Source organism: Eretmochelys imbricata, chromosome 7 (genome assembly GCF_965152235.1).
Source record: "Eretmochelys imbricata isolate rEreImb1 chromosome 7, rEreImb1.hap1, whole genome shotgun sequence".
NCBI lineage: Eukaryota > Metazoa > Chordata > Testudines > Cheloniidae > Eretmochelys > Eretmochelys imbricata.
The window spans coordinates 37,952,299-37,966,426 of record NC_135578.1 but is presented as its reverse complement, the minus strand read 5'-3'; the positions used below and the strand labels follow the sequence as shown (position 1 = coordinate 37,966,426).

Genomic DNA, 14,128 nt, shown 5'->3' with positions numbered 1-14,128 from the left:
CCATTAGGAAACTTAAGTACATAACTCAAAAAGAGGGGCCATCATTTTCAAGTGACTACTGATTTGGGGTGCCCAAGTTGAGGGGCACATTAAAGGGGACTGATTGCTAGAAAGTGCTGCACAAACATGTGGACAAGGGGGATCCAGTGAACATACGGTACTTAGATTTCCAGAAAGCCTTTGACAAGGTCCCTCACCAAAGGCTCTTACATAAATTAAGTTGTCCTGGGATAAGGGGGAAGATCCTTTCATGGATTGAGAACTGGTTAAAAGACAGGGAACAAAGGGTAGGAATAAATGGTAAATTTTCAGAATGGAGAGGAGTAACTAGTGGTGTTCCCCAAGGGTCAATCCTAGGGTCAATCCTATTCAACTTATTCATAAATGATCTGGAGAACAGGGTAAACAGTGAGGTGGCAAAGTTTGCAGATGATACTAAACTGCTCAAGATAGTTAAGACCAAAGTAGACTGTGAAGAACTTCAAAAAGATCTCACAAAACTAAGTGATGGGGCAACAAAATGGCAAATGAAATTTAATGTGGATAAATGTAAAGTAATGCACATTGGAAAAAATAACCCCAACTATACATACAATATGATGGGGGATAATTTAGCTACAACTAATCAGGAGAAAGATCTTGGAGTCATCGTGGATAGTTCTCTGAAGACGTCCACGCAGTACGCAGCGGCAGTCAAAAAAGCTAATGGGATGTTAGGAATCATTTAAAAAGGGATAGAGAATAAGACGGAGAATACCTTATTGCCCTTATATAAATCTATGGTACGCCCACATCTTGAATACTGCATACAGATGTGGTCTTCTCATCTCAAAAAAGATATACTGGCATTAGAAAAGGTTCAGAGAAGGGCAACTAAAATGATTAGGGGTTTGGAACGGGTCCCATATGAGGAGAGATTAAAGAAGTTAGGACTTTTCAGCTTGGAAAAGAGGAGACTAAGGGGGGATATGATAGAGGTATATAAAATCATGAGTGGTGTGGAGAAAGTGGATAAGGAAAAGTTATTTACTTGTTCTCATAATATAAGAACTAGGGGCCACCAAATGAAATTAATGGGCAGCAGGTTTAAAACAAATAAAAGGAACTTCTTCACTCAGCGCACAGTCAACCTGTGGAACTCCTTGCCTGAGGAGGTTGTGAAGGCTAGGACAATAACAGGGTTTAAAAGAGAACTGGATAAATTCATGGAGGTTAAGTTCATTAATGGCTATTAGCCAGGATGAGTACGGAATGGTGTCCCTAGCCTCTGTTTGTCAGAGGGTAGAGATGGATGGCAGGAGAGAGATCACTTGATCATTACCTGTTAGGTTCACTCCCTCTGGGGCACCTGGCATTGGCCACTGTCGGTAGACAGGATACTGGGCTGGATGGACCTTTGGTCTGACCCAGTATGGCCGTTCTTATGTTCTTACATCCACCCACTGAAAATCAGGCTCCTTTTAAAGGTGCCTCACATTGAGCATCCAGGAATTCAGTCACTAGTCATTTCTGACCAAGATTTTCAAACGTTTTGTGCATGCCTAGTAACCTTTCCCCCTCCCACCTCAAAGAAGATGATGCTAAGCCAGAGGAAATAACTTTAAATGTGCATTTAGGTGCTACTCCAATGCAACTATAAATAATGATAGTGTTCAAGTGATAACCTGCTGAGAGTGAAGGTTGATGCCTGTGGTTATTAATGTGATACTGAATGGAAGCCCAGATTTTAACAAACATTCCAATGTATATTAAGGGCCCTTATTCTCCACTCTATTACACCCAGTTTTATACAGGAGGAGAGAGTCGGGTGCTAAGTTTAAAAACAGTGTATACACTAGTATCGTGAGGCTAGTCTCTGCTCTCACAGAATTGAAACTCCAACTTTAGTGGAGTTACTCCTGATCTACTCCAGGGTAAGTGAGAGCAGAATCAAGCACTTGATTTGGTTTACTGTCTGTTACTTTCTCTGGCAAAAATCATAACATGCAGTTCTTGCATGTAGCTTTTCCTCAAAGACGCTGTGTGCTGGGAAAGAACCTCAAGAATAAACTGTGTTAAAACAAATATAGTATTCTGTTTTCCTCATTTCTCCAGTTATAATTTATCCATTTATGCATCACAGGAATGTGACAAGGAAGTTTGAAAAGTATACAGTATGTACCTCTTCAAAAGTATTAATGTGAAAAATATATAAAACTTATAGGAACCCCTGGAGTGCAAATATCATCTATTTCTGCAATACCATTGATGTGTACCCAAGAGTGGAACACCGTTCATGCTTTTCTTAGAAAACATCTGCTTGAACTGTAAATTGTATTTCTTTGTTTAATTTGGGTTTGTTTTAGCAAGCCTCTGAGCTCTGAGGAAGATTTTTAATGGTTGCAGCCTCCTTGAGACTTTGTAGCCCTGAAGACCCCAAGTCAATAATTTGTAGCATCTGAATTATAAATAAACAATGCTACTCTCTACCTAATTTTGGGGGTGGAGCAGGTAGGGGGAGAGAATAAAAGTATTTGTACATAGTGACAGTCTCTTGTTTCATATTAATGTGATTAGATTTAATATTTTGGACAGTCTCATTCACAAGTTTTTTTTAAATCAATTTTTTCTAATCAATTTGAAAATTTGCAAGCCTCCAAACGTTGTTTAAAAGGTAATCTGTTATTAGCATCTGTATTGTATGAAATAGCAGCTGGATAGCATAGTAAAACCTTACAAAACATTGTTACACTGAACATAGTAAGTTCATTTAGGTCCCAGTCTTTCCCTGAGCGTCCACCATCAGTGTCTGAGCTTGGCACTAGGAGGGGTATGGGGGAGGAATCTTGCAGAGCTGCTTCACTTATGCTAATACAGGCTGCTGCGTTGAGAGTGTCTCTGCAGACACTCTAGTCCACTCCTTCCAAAAATGGCAAAGGACCAGAAGCTCATACAGTGTAGATCGTCTGGCTTTCCCACTCTCTTATCTGATCCATGTGCCACGCTTAATCACCCAGTGTGCTGCCACAGGTCAAGTACTCGCAGGAGTTGGGCTCCACACCATATAGGATTCATAATCTCGACCTCCTCCTTTGTGCAGTTGAATTGCAATGATTCCACAGTGGGGAAGCCTTTCACGCATACAAAGTGGAGGGCAGGATTCACCCCTTAGGAAGAATACATCAGGTACCTATAGGATAAAAAGTGCAGTTGTGGAAATACTTTAGTCTGCAAACCCCTACAAGATCTGCACGACATACACAGCACTTTTCAGAAACAACCCTATCAATAATAATGGCATCATATTGCCTTGTTTCAGATTTTATATTAACCAATAAGGACTATGGGATCAAAGTCTAACAGAAAAGCCAGAAAATTCAAGTTTCAACTCAGCATTTCCCTAGACATATTCCATTAAGGGGATAGGGTTTGAGCCAGACAAACCATGCAGGGGAAAGAGCCCTTTAAAACATTTAATAACCCAGAATACACAGGGAAATATCTCAAGTTTCAAGCCCTCCTTAGGGAAGCCTTGTGCCTCTTTATAATCCTTAGTATGTGCAGTGGTGTAGTTCCCTCAGGAACCATGTTCCCATGGAGTGCCCACACATGGCATCCCCAAGAAATGTCAACATGCAGTCACATGGGTATGTTGCCTTGGGATTGGAAAGGGATGATGCCATGGAGAGTGGCATTCCCCAGCTATGAATGGGCTCAGAAACTCAAACTCAGATCGTACGGAGTGGCTTCCAATCTCCAGGAAGGGGATGATGATACTTAAGCTCAATTCCCTTTCCTCTCACAAAAATTAGACCATTTCTACCTATTTTTCTCCTTTTTGCAGAACAAACTCAGTGGATGACCTGACATTTACAGATAAACACGTGGAGTGGGTTTGCTGCAATGCTACATTCCCTAGCTAATCAAATGTTGTATATTATAGGTTATGGACTGTGCAATGCCTTTGATTGGTGAACATCAGGTTGAAGATAGGCAACTTATAACTGATCTTGTTGTAAGCAAAATGAACCAAATGTTGTCCAAAACACCTGTACCATCTCCTCAGAGACCCACTGCCACTCAACAGCCTCAGGTAAGAAACTTCTATTTTCTAAATACACAATACGATAGTATATGTAATTGCGATTTAAAACATTAATTGCGATTAATCATGCTGTTAAACAATAATAGAATACCATTTATTTAAATATTTTTGGATGTTTTCTACATTTTCAAATATATTGATTTCAGTTACAACACAGAATACAAAGTGTACAGTTTTCACTTTATATTTATTTTTGATTACAAATATTTGCACTGTAAGAAACAAAAGAAACATTATTTTTCAATTCCCCCATTACAAGTATTGTAGTGCAATCTCTTTATCATGAAAGTTGAACTTATGGGAGATAATGCTGCCCGCTTCTTGTTTACCATTTCACCTGAAAGTCAGAAAAGGCGTTCACATGGCACTGTTGTAGCTGGCATCGCAATATATTTATGTGCCAGATGCGCTAAAGATTCATATGTCCCTTCAAGCTTCAACCACCATTTCAGAAGACATGTCCATGCTGATGACGGGTTCTGCTCGATAACGATCCAAAGAAGAATGGATCAATGCATGTTCACTTTCATCTGAGTCAGATGCCACCAGCATACGATTGATTTTCTTTTTGGGTGATTCAAGTTCTGTAGTTTCTGCATCAGAGTGTTGCTCTTTTAAGACTGCTGAAAACATGCTCCACACCTCATCCCTCTCAGATTTTGGAAGGCACTTCAGATTCTTAAACCTTGGGTCGAGTGCTGTATCCATCTTTAGAAATTTCACATTGGTTACTTCTTTGCGTTTTGCAAATCTTCATTGAAAGTGTTCTTAAAATGAACAACATAAGCTGGGTCATCATCCAAGACTGCTATAACATGAAATATATGGCAGAATGCAGGTAGAACAGAGAAAGAGACATACAATTCTCCCCCAAGGAGTTCAGTCACAAATTTAATTAATGCATTATTTTTTTAACCAGCATCATCAGCATGGAAGCATATCATCTGGAATGGTGGCCAAAGCATGAAGGGGCATACAAACATTTAGCATATCTGGCACATAAATACCTTGCAACGCTGGTTACAAAAGTGCCTTGTGAACGCCTGTTCTCACTCTCAGGTGACATTGTAAATAAGAAGCAGGCAGCATGAGCTCCCTTAAATGTAAACAAACTTGTTTGTCTTAGCAATTGGCTGAACAAGAAGTCAGACTGAGTGGACTTGTAGGCTCTGAAGTTTTAAATTGTTTTGATTTTCAGTGTAGTTATGTAAAAAAAATTGTACATTTGTAAGTTGCACTTTCCCAATAATAATGCACTACAGTTCTTGTATGAGGTGAATTGGAAAATGGTATTTATTTTATCATTTTACAGTGCAAACATTTGTAATGAAAAATAATAGGATAAAGTGAGCACTGTACACTTTTTATTCTAAGTTGTAACTGAAATCAATATATTTGAAAATGTAGAAAAACACCCAAAAATATTTAATACATTTAAATTGGTATTCTATTACTGACAGCGTGAATAAAGCTGGGATTAATCGTGATTCATTTTTTTAATGGTGTGAGTTAACTGTGATTAATCAACAGCCCTAATATGTAAGTTTAAGGACAAGATTTCACTTGCAGTAAAGGATTTGGCTAGAGAAGTTACATACAGATACAGCCACAAGGATTCAAAAAAGTATCATCAAAGGCATCCAGCAAGAAATTTTAGAAGGCATTCTGGAAACAACAATTAACCAGTGTGGATCAAAAGTATTCTGGTGATGTAGTTCTACATGGAGGGTTGTAGCTATTTAAGTATCCTGATAGCTCTGGATTTGGTATTATTCAGCTGAGTTGTCATTAGAGAAAATGGGGTCCTTATTATGTTGTAATAGGTCATATTCATGTAAAAATATCATGGAGATAATAAACCTATGAGGCACTGCCCTTAGACAGCATTTGGCTTTATTTGAAGATGGACGCAAGAGTGCTTGATAAAAACTTGTGTTATTGCAGGAGATATTATTGACATCTACCTACTACAATGTGTGCAAAGTAAATGACATGATCATGTGATCAATTTAATATGATTGCAAACCAGGAGAATAACCGGTGATTTCAAAACTGGAATGCACCTGAAGTGTATTTACTGTTTCAGTGAGCAGATGTCTGGACTGAATTGTTAATTTACAGTGTTATAAGGAGGATGGAAATGCATACAATTTGTCATACATTGTCTAATCCTTTGAGGACAGGAGTTTCTGAGTTCTGATCCTGGCTGTGCTACAGATCTGTTTTGTGACCTTGGTTAAGTCTCCTATCTTCTGTGGGCTAGATCCTCAAAAGGGAGTTAGATTCTGCATTGCATCACCTCACTTTAGACACCCAGCCACCTAATGGAATCCACGGCCCTGAGTCAGGTGTCTATGTTCCCCATACAATGATCGCATGGAGAGAGTTAGATGCTAAGAATAGGATTCACAAAAGCTAGCACACTGAGCAGGGAGCTCTGTAAACTAGCCAATACCAAGGAGAGGGGTGTAGCCTAAAACCTGCCCAACAGAGGAAATTAGGCACCTCATGGAAGGTGCCTTCTTCTGCCAGGAGATGGCAGTCCTGGATTCAAATCCCTGCTCCACATCACGCAGAGGTGGGATTTGAACCTGGGTCTGCCACATCCTGGGTCAGTGCTTTAACCACTGGGCTAAAGATTTTAAGGCAGCAGCAGCATTTTGTATGAGGCCCAATCCAGGTGTACACCAAGCATGCCTACTGGATTCAGTCCTGCAGGCAAGAAAGGCAGCCGGGACAATTCTCAGTTTGACTGGGGGTTTAGTGTGAACTTGGTGCTCAGATGTCAGAATTTAGGCAGCTGTGTTCATGCCCAGAAACAGATATTTAGGCACCTGCAGGATTAGATGGCGGTTGAGCAGGGGATTTAAGGATCCAAATTTTGGACTTAGGCACCTGAAGTGACAGACACCTAAATCCCTTTGTTGATCTAGTCCTCTGCATCCCCTTGTCACTATTAAAATGAGGATGTTACTTACTTAACTCTTGGGAGTGTGGCGAGGTTTAATTCATATTTGTGCTATGCTTTGAAGATGCAAAGTGCTACATAAATGCCAAATGTTCCTTATGAGCTTATAGGTGATAGTCAATGGGATTGATCCTGGTAGGGGTTAAGCAGCCGCAAATTCTGTTGAGGTCAGTGGGTGGTTTAGGTACTTAGCATTTCTCAGTATCAGGCCCAAATGAACAGTTGAGAAAGAGATTGTCTAACTATACTGATAGGACCAATGGTGATTGTTTAAGTAATAAAATGGACCCAGATTGTAGGTTAGGAGTTATCAACCCTAGCTGAAAAGTCTATTTTTAATTCTGAATAGGCCCCACATCAGGTAAACAGCTTTGTGGTACATCTCAAGTAGACCAGTTCTTGAGGGAGAGTGACTAATTTGCTCTTCAAATATATCATCATACTTTGTTTAAAAAAACAACCCACCACCATCCCACATAAAGAAGTGGTGTAGCATCTATTTATATTATAGCCACTAGAAACTGAGCACAAAATTGTTTCAACCACATACAATGAATTTCCAACTACTATGACTCAAGCCCAGTTGTAAAGGGCACCTAAAAAAAAATGTCACGGAGGAAAAAAAAATCACCTTAGTACAGGGGTTCTCAAACTGGGGGTCAGGACCCCTCAAGGGGTCATGAGGTTATTACATGGGGGTCGCAAGCTGTCAGCCTCCACCCCAAACCCCGCTTTGCATCCAGCATTTATACTGGTGTTAAAGTGTTTTTAATTTATGAGGGGGGGGTCACACTCAGAGACTTGCTATTTGAAAGGGGTCACCAATACAAAAGTTTGAGAACCACTGCTTTAGTACCAAACATGGTTTCTTTCAGGATCGGCAAACTAACCATATATTAAAATACAACAGGCTAATTGAGAAGCATTGCCCAAAGCACGAAAGAGAGATGTTACATTGACAGAATAAATTTAAAAAGTGTTTGTCAGATTAACAGATAGCTTTCCTCCCCACTCCGCTCAAAAATGGAGCATTAAATGCTCTCACTGACTGAAAATCTGGTATACCAACTGGGCATTTGTGCCTAGATTTCAGAGAGGCCCAAGATGTGGGAATGTTTCTGTAAGTGATTACTACTGCCATGTAAGCAAATTGGCTGCTTTTGTACTCAAATTGGGTATGTTCCTATACGTACACACAATTTCACACTCAAAAGTAGGTCCAAAATGAGCATACCCCACAGGTCTCCTTTTATAGAAATCTGGTACTTAAAGCTCTTGCTACAATAATTAATATAATTAATTAGATGCATGCACGAGGATCTTTGTTGCAGGATGTGGAATTTGCCATTTTTGTTCCTGTCAACTATGTTGGTGACAACCCCCCTCCCCCGAGGAAAGCTTCCACTATGCACAGATGTGAGAACCCTAAGACTTATGAAAGGCCTCGCTATAATAGTTTGTGCTCAGAATTATCCTGAAACCTATGGCTGGTGGAAAAGTTTCTATCCAAACTTTATTCCAACGGAAAGTTGTTGTCAACTAATAATTTTATTATTTTTTTTAAAAGGCTCTGTTTTCCTTGAAATTTTCAAAAATATAAATTGGAGAGGAGGCACAAACATCTTTTTAAAAAATTCTGTTTATGGTTTTTAAATGCAAAGTCAAATTTTCCACTGAAAACTTCAATGAAGGCAAAGAAAAATTTCATTCTCACTTAAAGTTTCTGCAAGAAAAAAAACTCTAACCGACACTATTGATAATAGCGGTCTTCTAATTTCCTCCTTTTTCCTCCTGCCCTTTGAATAGTCTCAGCTGAACACTTGAGAAATCTTGGTGTTTTTCTAGATTTGTGTGAGCTAGCCAGCCAGGGAATTGTTCCATCTGCTGGAGACAACAGCAGCTAAGAATTTTGAGACAGCAGATGCATACGGATGTCATGACTGAAAAGTTCATTCTTGTCTCTCCCCATCTACTGGCAGAAAGGATCTGTACTCAAATACCTAGACTGGCAGAACTAGACTTTGCACATGATTATTTGAACAGTTCTCCAAGATAACTACTGATGGTTCTGAGATTGCTTCAGCTAGTTCCTTAAGTACCCTAGGATGAATTTCATCAGGCTCTGCCATATTGAATATATCTAAGTTATCTAAATATTCTTTAACCTGTTCTTACCCTATTTTGGTTTGCATTCGTTCCCTCTTGTTAATATTAATTGTGTTGTGTATGTGGTCATAAATTACCTTTTTAATGAAGACTGAAGCAAAATGTTAATAAAAGCATTAAATCACCTCAGTTTTCTTGATATCATCAGTTACTAACTCTCCTTCCCTGATAAATAGAGGGCCTACACTTTCTTTCCTCTTCTTATTACCTTTTATGTCTCTTGCTACGTGTAACTCATTTTGTGCCTTAGCCTTTCTGATTTTGTTCCTACATACTTGTGATATTCTTTTGTATTCATCCTCAGCAATTTGTCCATGTTTCCACTTTTTTAGGATTCCTTTTTTATGAAAGCTTTATCAGTTTAAATCTGTGTAGATCAGGTTCTGAATCCAAGATAAATGGTAAAAAAAGTAGTGTTAATGCAAACCCTCAAACTATTGTATGATAATGAGTTATGATAAAATTATTTCAGTGCAGATGCACAAGTGCCACGTTACAATGCAAATTCTGAGAGTACATTTCTGGGAGTTCAAGTCTATGAAGATTCTACTGGGAAGATGTCAAGACAATCTCAATACAACTCTATTGAGACCATGTTACGACATCGACAAAAGGGCAGAACTGTTGTTGTATGATACGCAGCCATTAAAGAAATGGGAAAAAAGCATACACACTATGTTAAACTAGTTCAGAACATAATATTTTAGACAAGCTGACAAAGTCCAACACACTATAAGTGAAGCTGGCCAGACCATCTTTAATACTGACCTGACTGGGCCTTTAAAAGTAAAGGCCATGAAACAACAGTAATTAAGTGTATGATCAACAGCCCACTAGTGAAACAGCCACTTATCTAACTGCTTTGAAATAGGGATAGTAGGGCCCAGAAAAGTTTTAATCTTTAACAAACCTTTCAGAATATTTTTTTTAAATGTTTCTCACAAAATAAGCCCGTCTGTATTGAAAATAAGTACAGCACATTGATATAGAAATTGGGTCAAGACCTCCCCCTCAGGTTTACAGAACTCCTGCTTCTTTTAATTTCTTTTCATTCTCACTATCAGTCTCATGACCTCCTCACTATCCATCCCTCATTCTTCACATGACATATGATTGGCTCAAGAGTGCCAGGAAGCTGGGCTCAGTATTTCCTCTAGCTTCTTCATTCCAATAACTATTAGAGAGATAGAACTGAACTGAACTTGACCACCCGTCGTGGAACAAGTTTGGAAAAAGGCAATGCTCAAATTAGCATTGGGTCGATGAAGAAACGGCAAAAGTACATTACTCAAGTCCACACAATAAACTCCTGTACTGTTCTGTTTCCAGTAGAAACACAGAACCATGATTTCCTCTATCAGTCATGATTTTTTTAAATTGTAATATGCTTATGTTTAGTAGGATGGTGGTAATTTGCTTTAATCTATTTGAATGTGAATGTCAGTCTGACACTACAACAGTTTAATTTGGCTTGATAAAGAACATCTCATTTTATAGGGGGGAAATCCTGCACCCATCTGTGGAGGCACAAGGAAACCTAGAATTGAGTACAGTTGTGCTGAACAGGGGAGACAAGATGTGGGGAGCCCACACAAAGGTCCATGCGAGATGGACCCCCACCTCCACAGCATTTTCCGCTTAGTCCCTCCCCACACACAGTTTGAGTAATGGCAATGGCTGACTTGGGGAGGAATAAGGCCAAAGTTGGCAGATCTTCTACAAAAAACCTTCAACCATTAGACCTACTGCAGCATCCAGACTGTAGACACAACGTATCTCCACAGCCAAGGGAGACCATTACTTTTTTCTCCACCCTCTGAGTTTAGCTTTTAGGCATTAAGAACTTATTTTTCTGCCTCATCAGTGGAAGGAAAGCCCACCAAATCAGTATACAAATTAAAGGCTAGGTTAAACAGGAGTAAGAGATGATCCCGATACTGGTACTTAAACTGTAGAAGTCTTGCTAAACTGGAGCAAAACTGTCTAGAGTAATTATATCCATAGTAGTAAACAGCAATAACAATAATCACAGAGGCAGGACAAAGGAAACCTAGACCATCCCTGACAGGTGTTTGTCCAATCTGTTTTTAACAACCTACTGTGATGGGGAGTCTGGCATTAAGAAGTTTGGAAATCTCTTAAAATCATTGTTTACTTCTCTAAAATAATTATGTCCCATCTATAAAGAAACCCTGTGCTGTATTTCTGATTCTCAATATAACATTTAAGATTAAGGGCAGAATTCTGAGGTACAGTGCAGCTGCTTTGCATTGAACAGCCGGCAGCCTAAAGCTGGTGCAAGCACAAGTGGGAAGATCACTCCAGATTTATGTGCATCTTCTGGTGACACAGAGCCACTGTAAGTAGGCTTCTCAATATCCCTCTGATACCTACCTGATGGGATGCTGTGATTGTTGGCCACTAGCACAACTCAGTTCAGCCTTCAGGCTGCTCTAAATTATGCCAGAGTACTAGTCTGGCATAGTTCACCCATGATCAAGGAAGCAAAGGCCACCTTAGCTGCATTATGGGCTCCTCAGCCATAGTTCAGGATTTGGTTCAAGCTGTTCCAGTGTGCTTCAGTAGAAAATGGTTCTACTGTTTGCGTCTGTAACTATTTACATTTTTGAAGTCTTTCATCAGGTTACATCATAATATGACTCAATGGAACTTGTCAAAAACCTTAGGCTGTAGTTTAGATATGCTCAATATATTTTCTGTGGGCTACATTAGTAAATGTCATATGTCTCTTTTCTGTTGAATTTCTTAAACATGAAAGTTTGCGTGCACTTTGTGAGCTACCACTCAGTATATGCAAGTGGGAGTAAATACCTACACAAAGCGCAAATCAGTGGAGAATCAGTATCCGGGCCTGCGTTCTTTTGAAGATGTAGCCTACAGTGAGTAAAGTTCTCTTTCCATTAAAATTTGCTTGACATACTCCTGCCCCAAACGCAAATGAAGTAGGAGCAGGGAGCATATGCTTTCCAGGTTTGTCGGTCAGCAAACAATCTAGACTTTTTTCTAGAAGCTCAGTAAGAAACAGTGGGGGGGAGGAAAATGAATGTTGCATCAATCATTTAAAGCTGTGCCCCAAAAAAACGTTTATAAATGATGGAAGCCTTTCTTTTTATTTTTAAAGACTAGAACTCTGCTACAGATAAATAGTCATCCCTCTGCTGTACTACAGCACCTTTTAGTTATTTAAGTTATAGTGACATCTTGTGGTAGTTTGTATTTTTCATGATGATCAGATGTTATTTACTGTTTAATGAAAAAGGATAATGTGCAAGTACAAATTGGTAAATTACAAAAGTGATATTACAGCAAACATGAAATTGAGTGCCTGATGTACATACACTATTACTAAATAACTAAAATGCTACTTTATACAAAGGTTTCTAGATATACTCACTTTTCCGAAGTATTTAATTTCCCTTTGATTTGAGTATAGGCTAGTTATGCTGCGTGCACTCAGATGAAGGGAGAAAACTGGCTTTAAGTCAGGTTTCAGTAATGCTGTTTTACCTGTGTTCACTTTGTGGAACTACATGAAAAAAAGAAGCCTCCTTTTCAGATCCCAGCCCAAGTTTGCACTATTAAGGAGGGCGACATCTTTGTGCTTGCCAGCTAAGCAAACCTGATATGGAAGAAACACATTTTGCTCTGCAGGGGTGGACTCCGCTCACACATAGGTGAGAGGTTTTTCGCAGGAGTGGGTGGGTGAGATTCTGTGGCCTGCATGGTGCAGGAGGTCAGTCTAGATGATCATAATGGTCCCTTCTGACCTTAATGTCTATGAGTCACTGCACCTGCACAGAGCCTCAGTGAAGTCAAGTCTCTGCCTACGTGAAGCACAGTGCAGAATCAGGACCTAAATGTGAAACCCCAGACAGTACTTTTTTAGTAAGTCATTGGTCAGTAGAACCACACATTAATATAAAATATATTTAGCTAGTAGCAGCCTGCTATTTTCAGTTTTATAGTTCAGAATACCTATTTGGCTGTGATTGCAGAGATCCATCCACTTCTACAAGAGGAAGGCAATAAAGCTTGATAGCATTCTTAAGTTCTTTACTAGATCAAGACCTTATGAAAACAAGTTTCCACATGTTTTTCCTGTGAGGGCCACCTTCTTTACTAGGAAATGTCCATTTTTACTAATTAAAAAAAATTGCCTACCTTAGGGAAAAAGAGTCAAAGAAATTGTCCCATTTCAAGTTCATAGAGAAATGTGATAACCATTCAGATAAGAGTAGTTTTGCACTTCATTGCAAATATTTCACATCCCTCTGTTCTGAACTATAGGCTAAGAAACAGTACTGATTTTGTAGCTGCATATCTGAGACATTGAGGTTGTTGGACATTAAGCCTAGAAGTCCAACAGGTGCTCTACCTCTGCAAGGCACTTGTGACAAAAAGCCAATCAGTCCCACTTGATAATCAGCTATTCATCATTTTTTTTTTTTGATAAAGAGGTGTTTAGACCTCTGAACAGGTTATAATATAATATATAATAATTCATAATCTTTTCTAACAGGAAATATGTTGAAGTCACATCCTAGATAATAAATCTGAACATTTCTGGACACAAAGCTACTGTGGGTATATTCTCAACTATGAAAGATTGCTTATTTTAGCTAGCTATTTCTTTGTCCACCAGGGCAGCTAGACTCAAACTGGGGGAATAGGAGCAGTCTACTTCCATTCACTGCTTAAATCTTTCCTTCCTCATTGCTGTAAGAAACAACAGCGGAATCACCAGCAAAATGGCTTCATTTACTGATAGCAGAGGGTTTGTGTTTGTTTAACCCTTGCTGTGCAGGAATCGGATTCTCAGTCAGGTCTATGAAATCAGTCTTCTGTATCCTCAGAAACACTTCCGAGGCGCTAATATGGCAAATTAAAAC

At 39.2% G+C, this 14,128-nt stretch overlaps 1 protein-coding gene across 1 annotated transcript in view; it reads left to right on the top strand.

Annotated features, from left to right (window-relative positions):
* The window catches only part of SYN2 (synapsin II), a 411,884-nt gene that overhangs the window by 378,928 nt on the left and 18,828 nt on the right, over positions 1-14,128 (top strand). Inside the window, exon 10 of the mRNA XM_077821776.1 lies at positions 3,923-4,072. Within this exon, the coding sequence (XP_077677902.1) occupies positions 3,923-4,072 (150 nt within the window). The remainder of the gene's footprint in view (positions 1-3,922; positions 4,073-14,128) is intronic.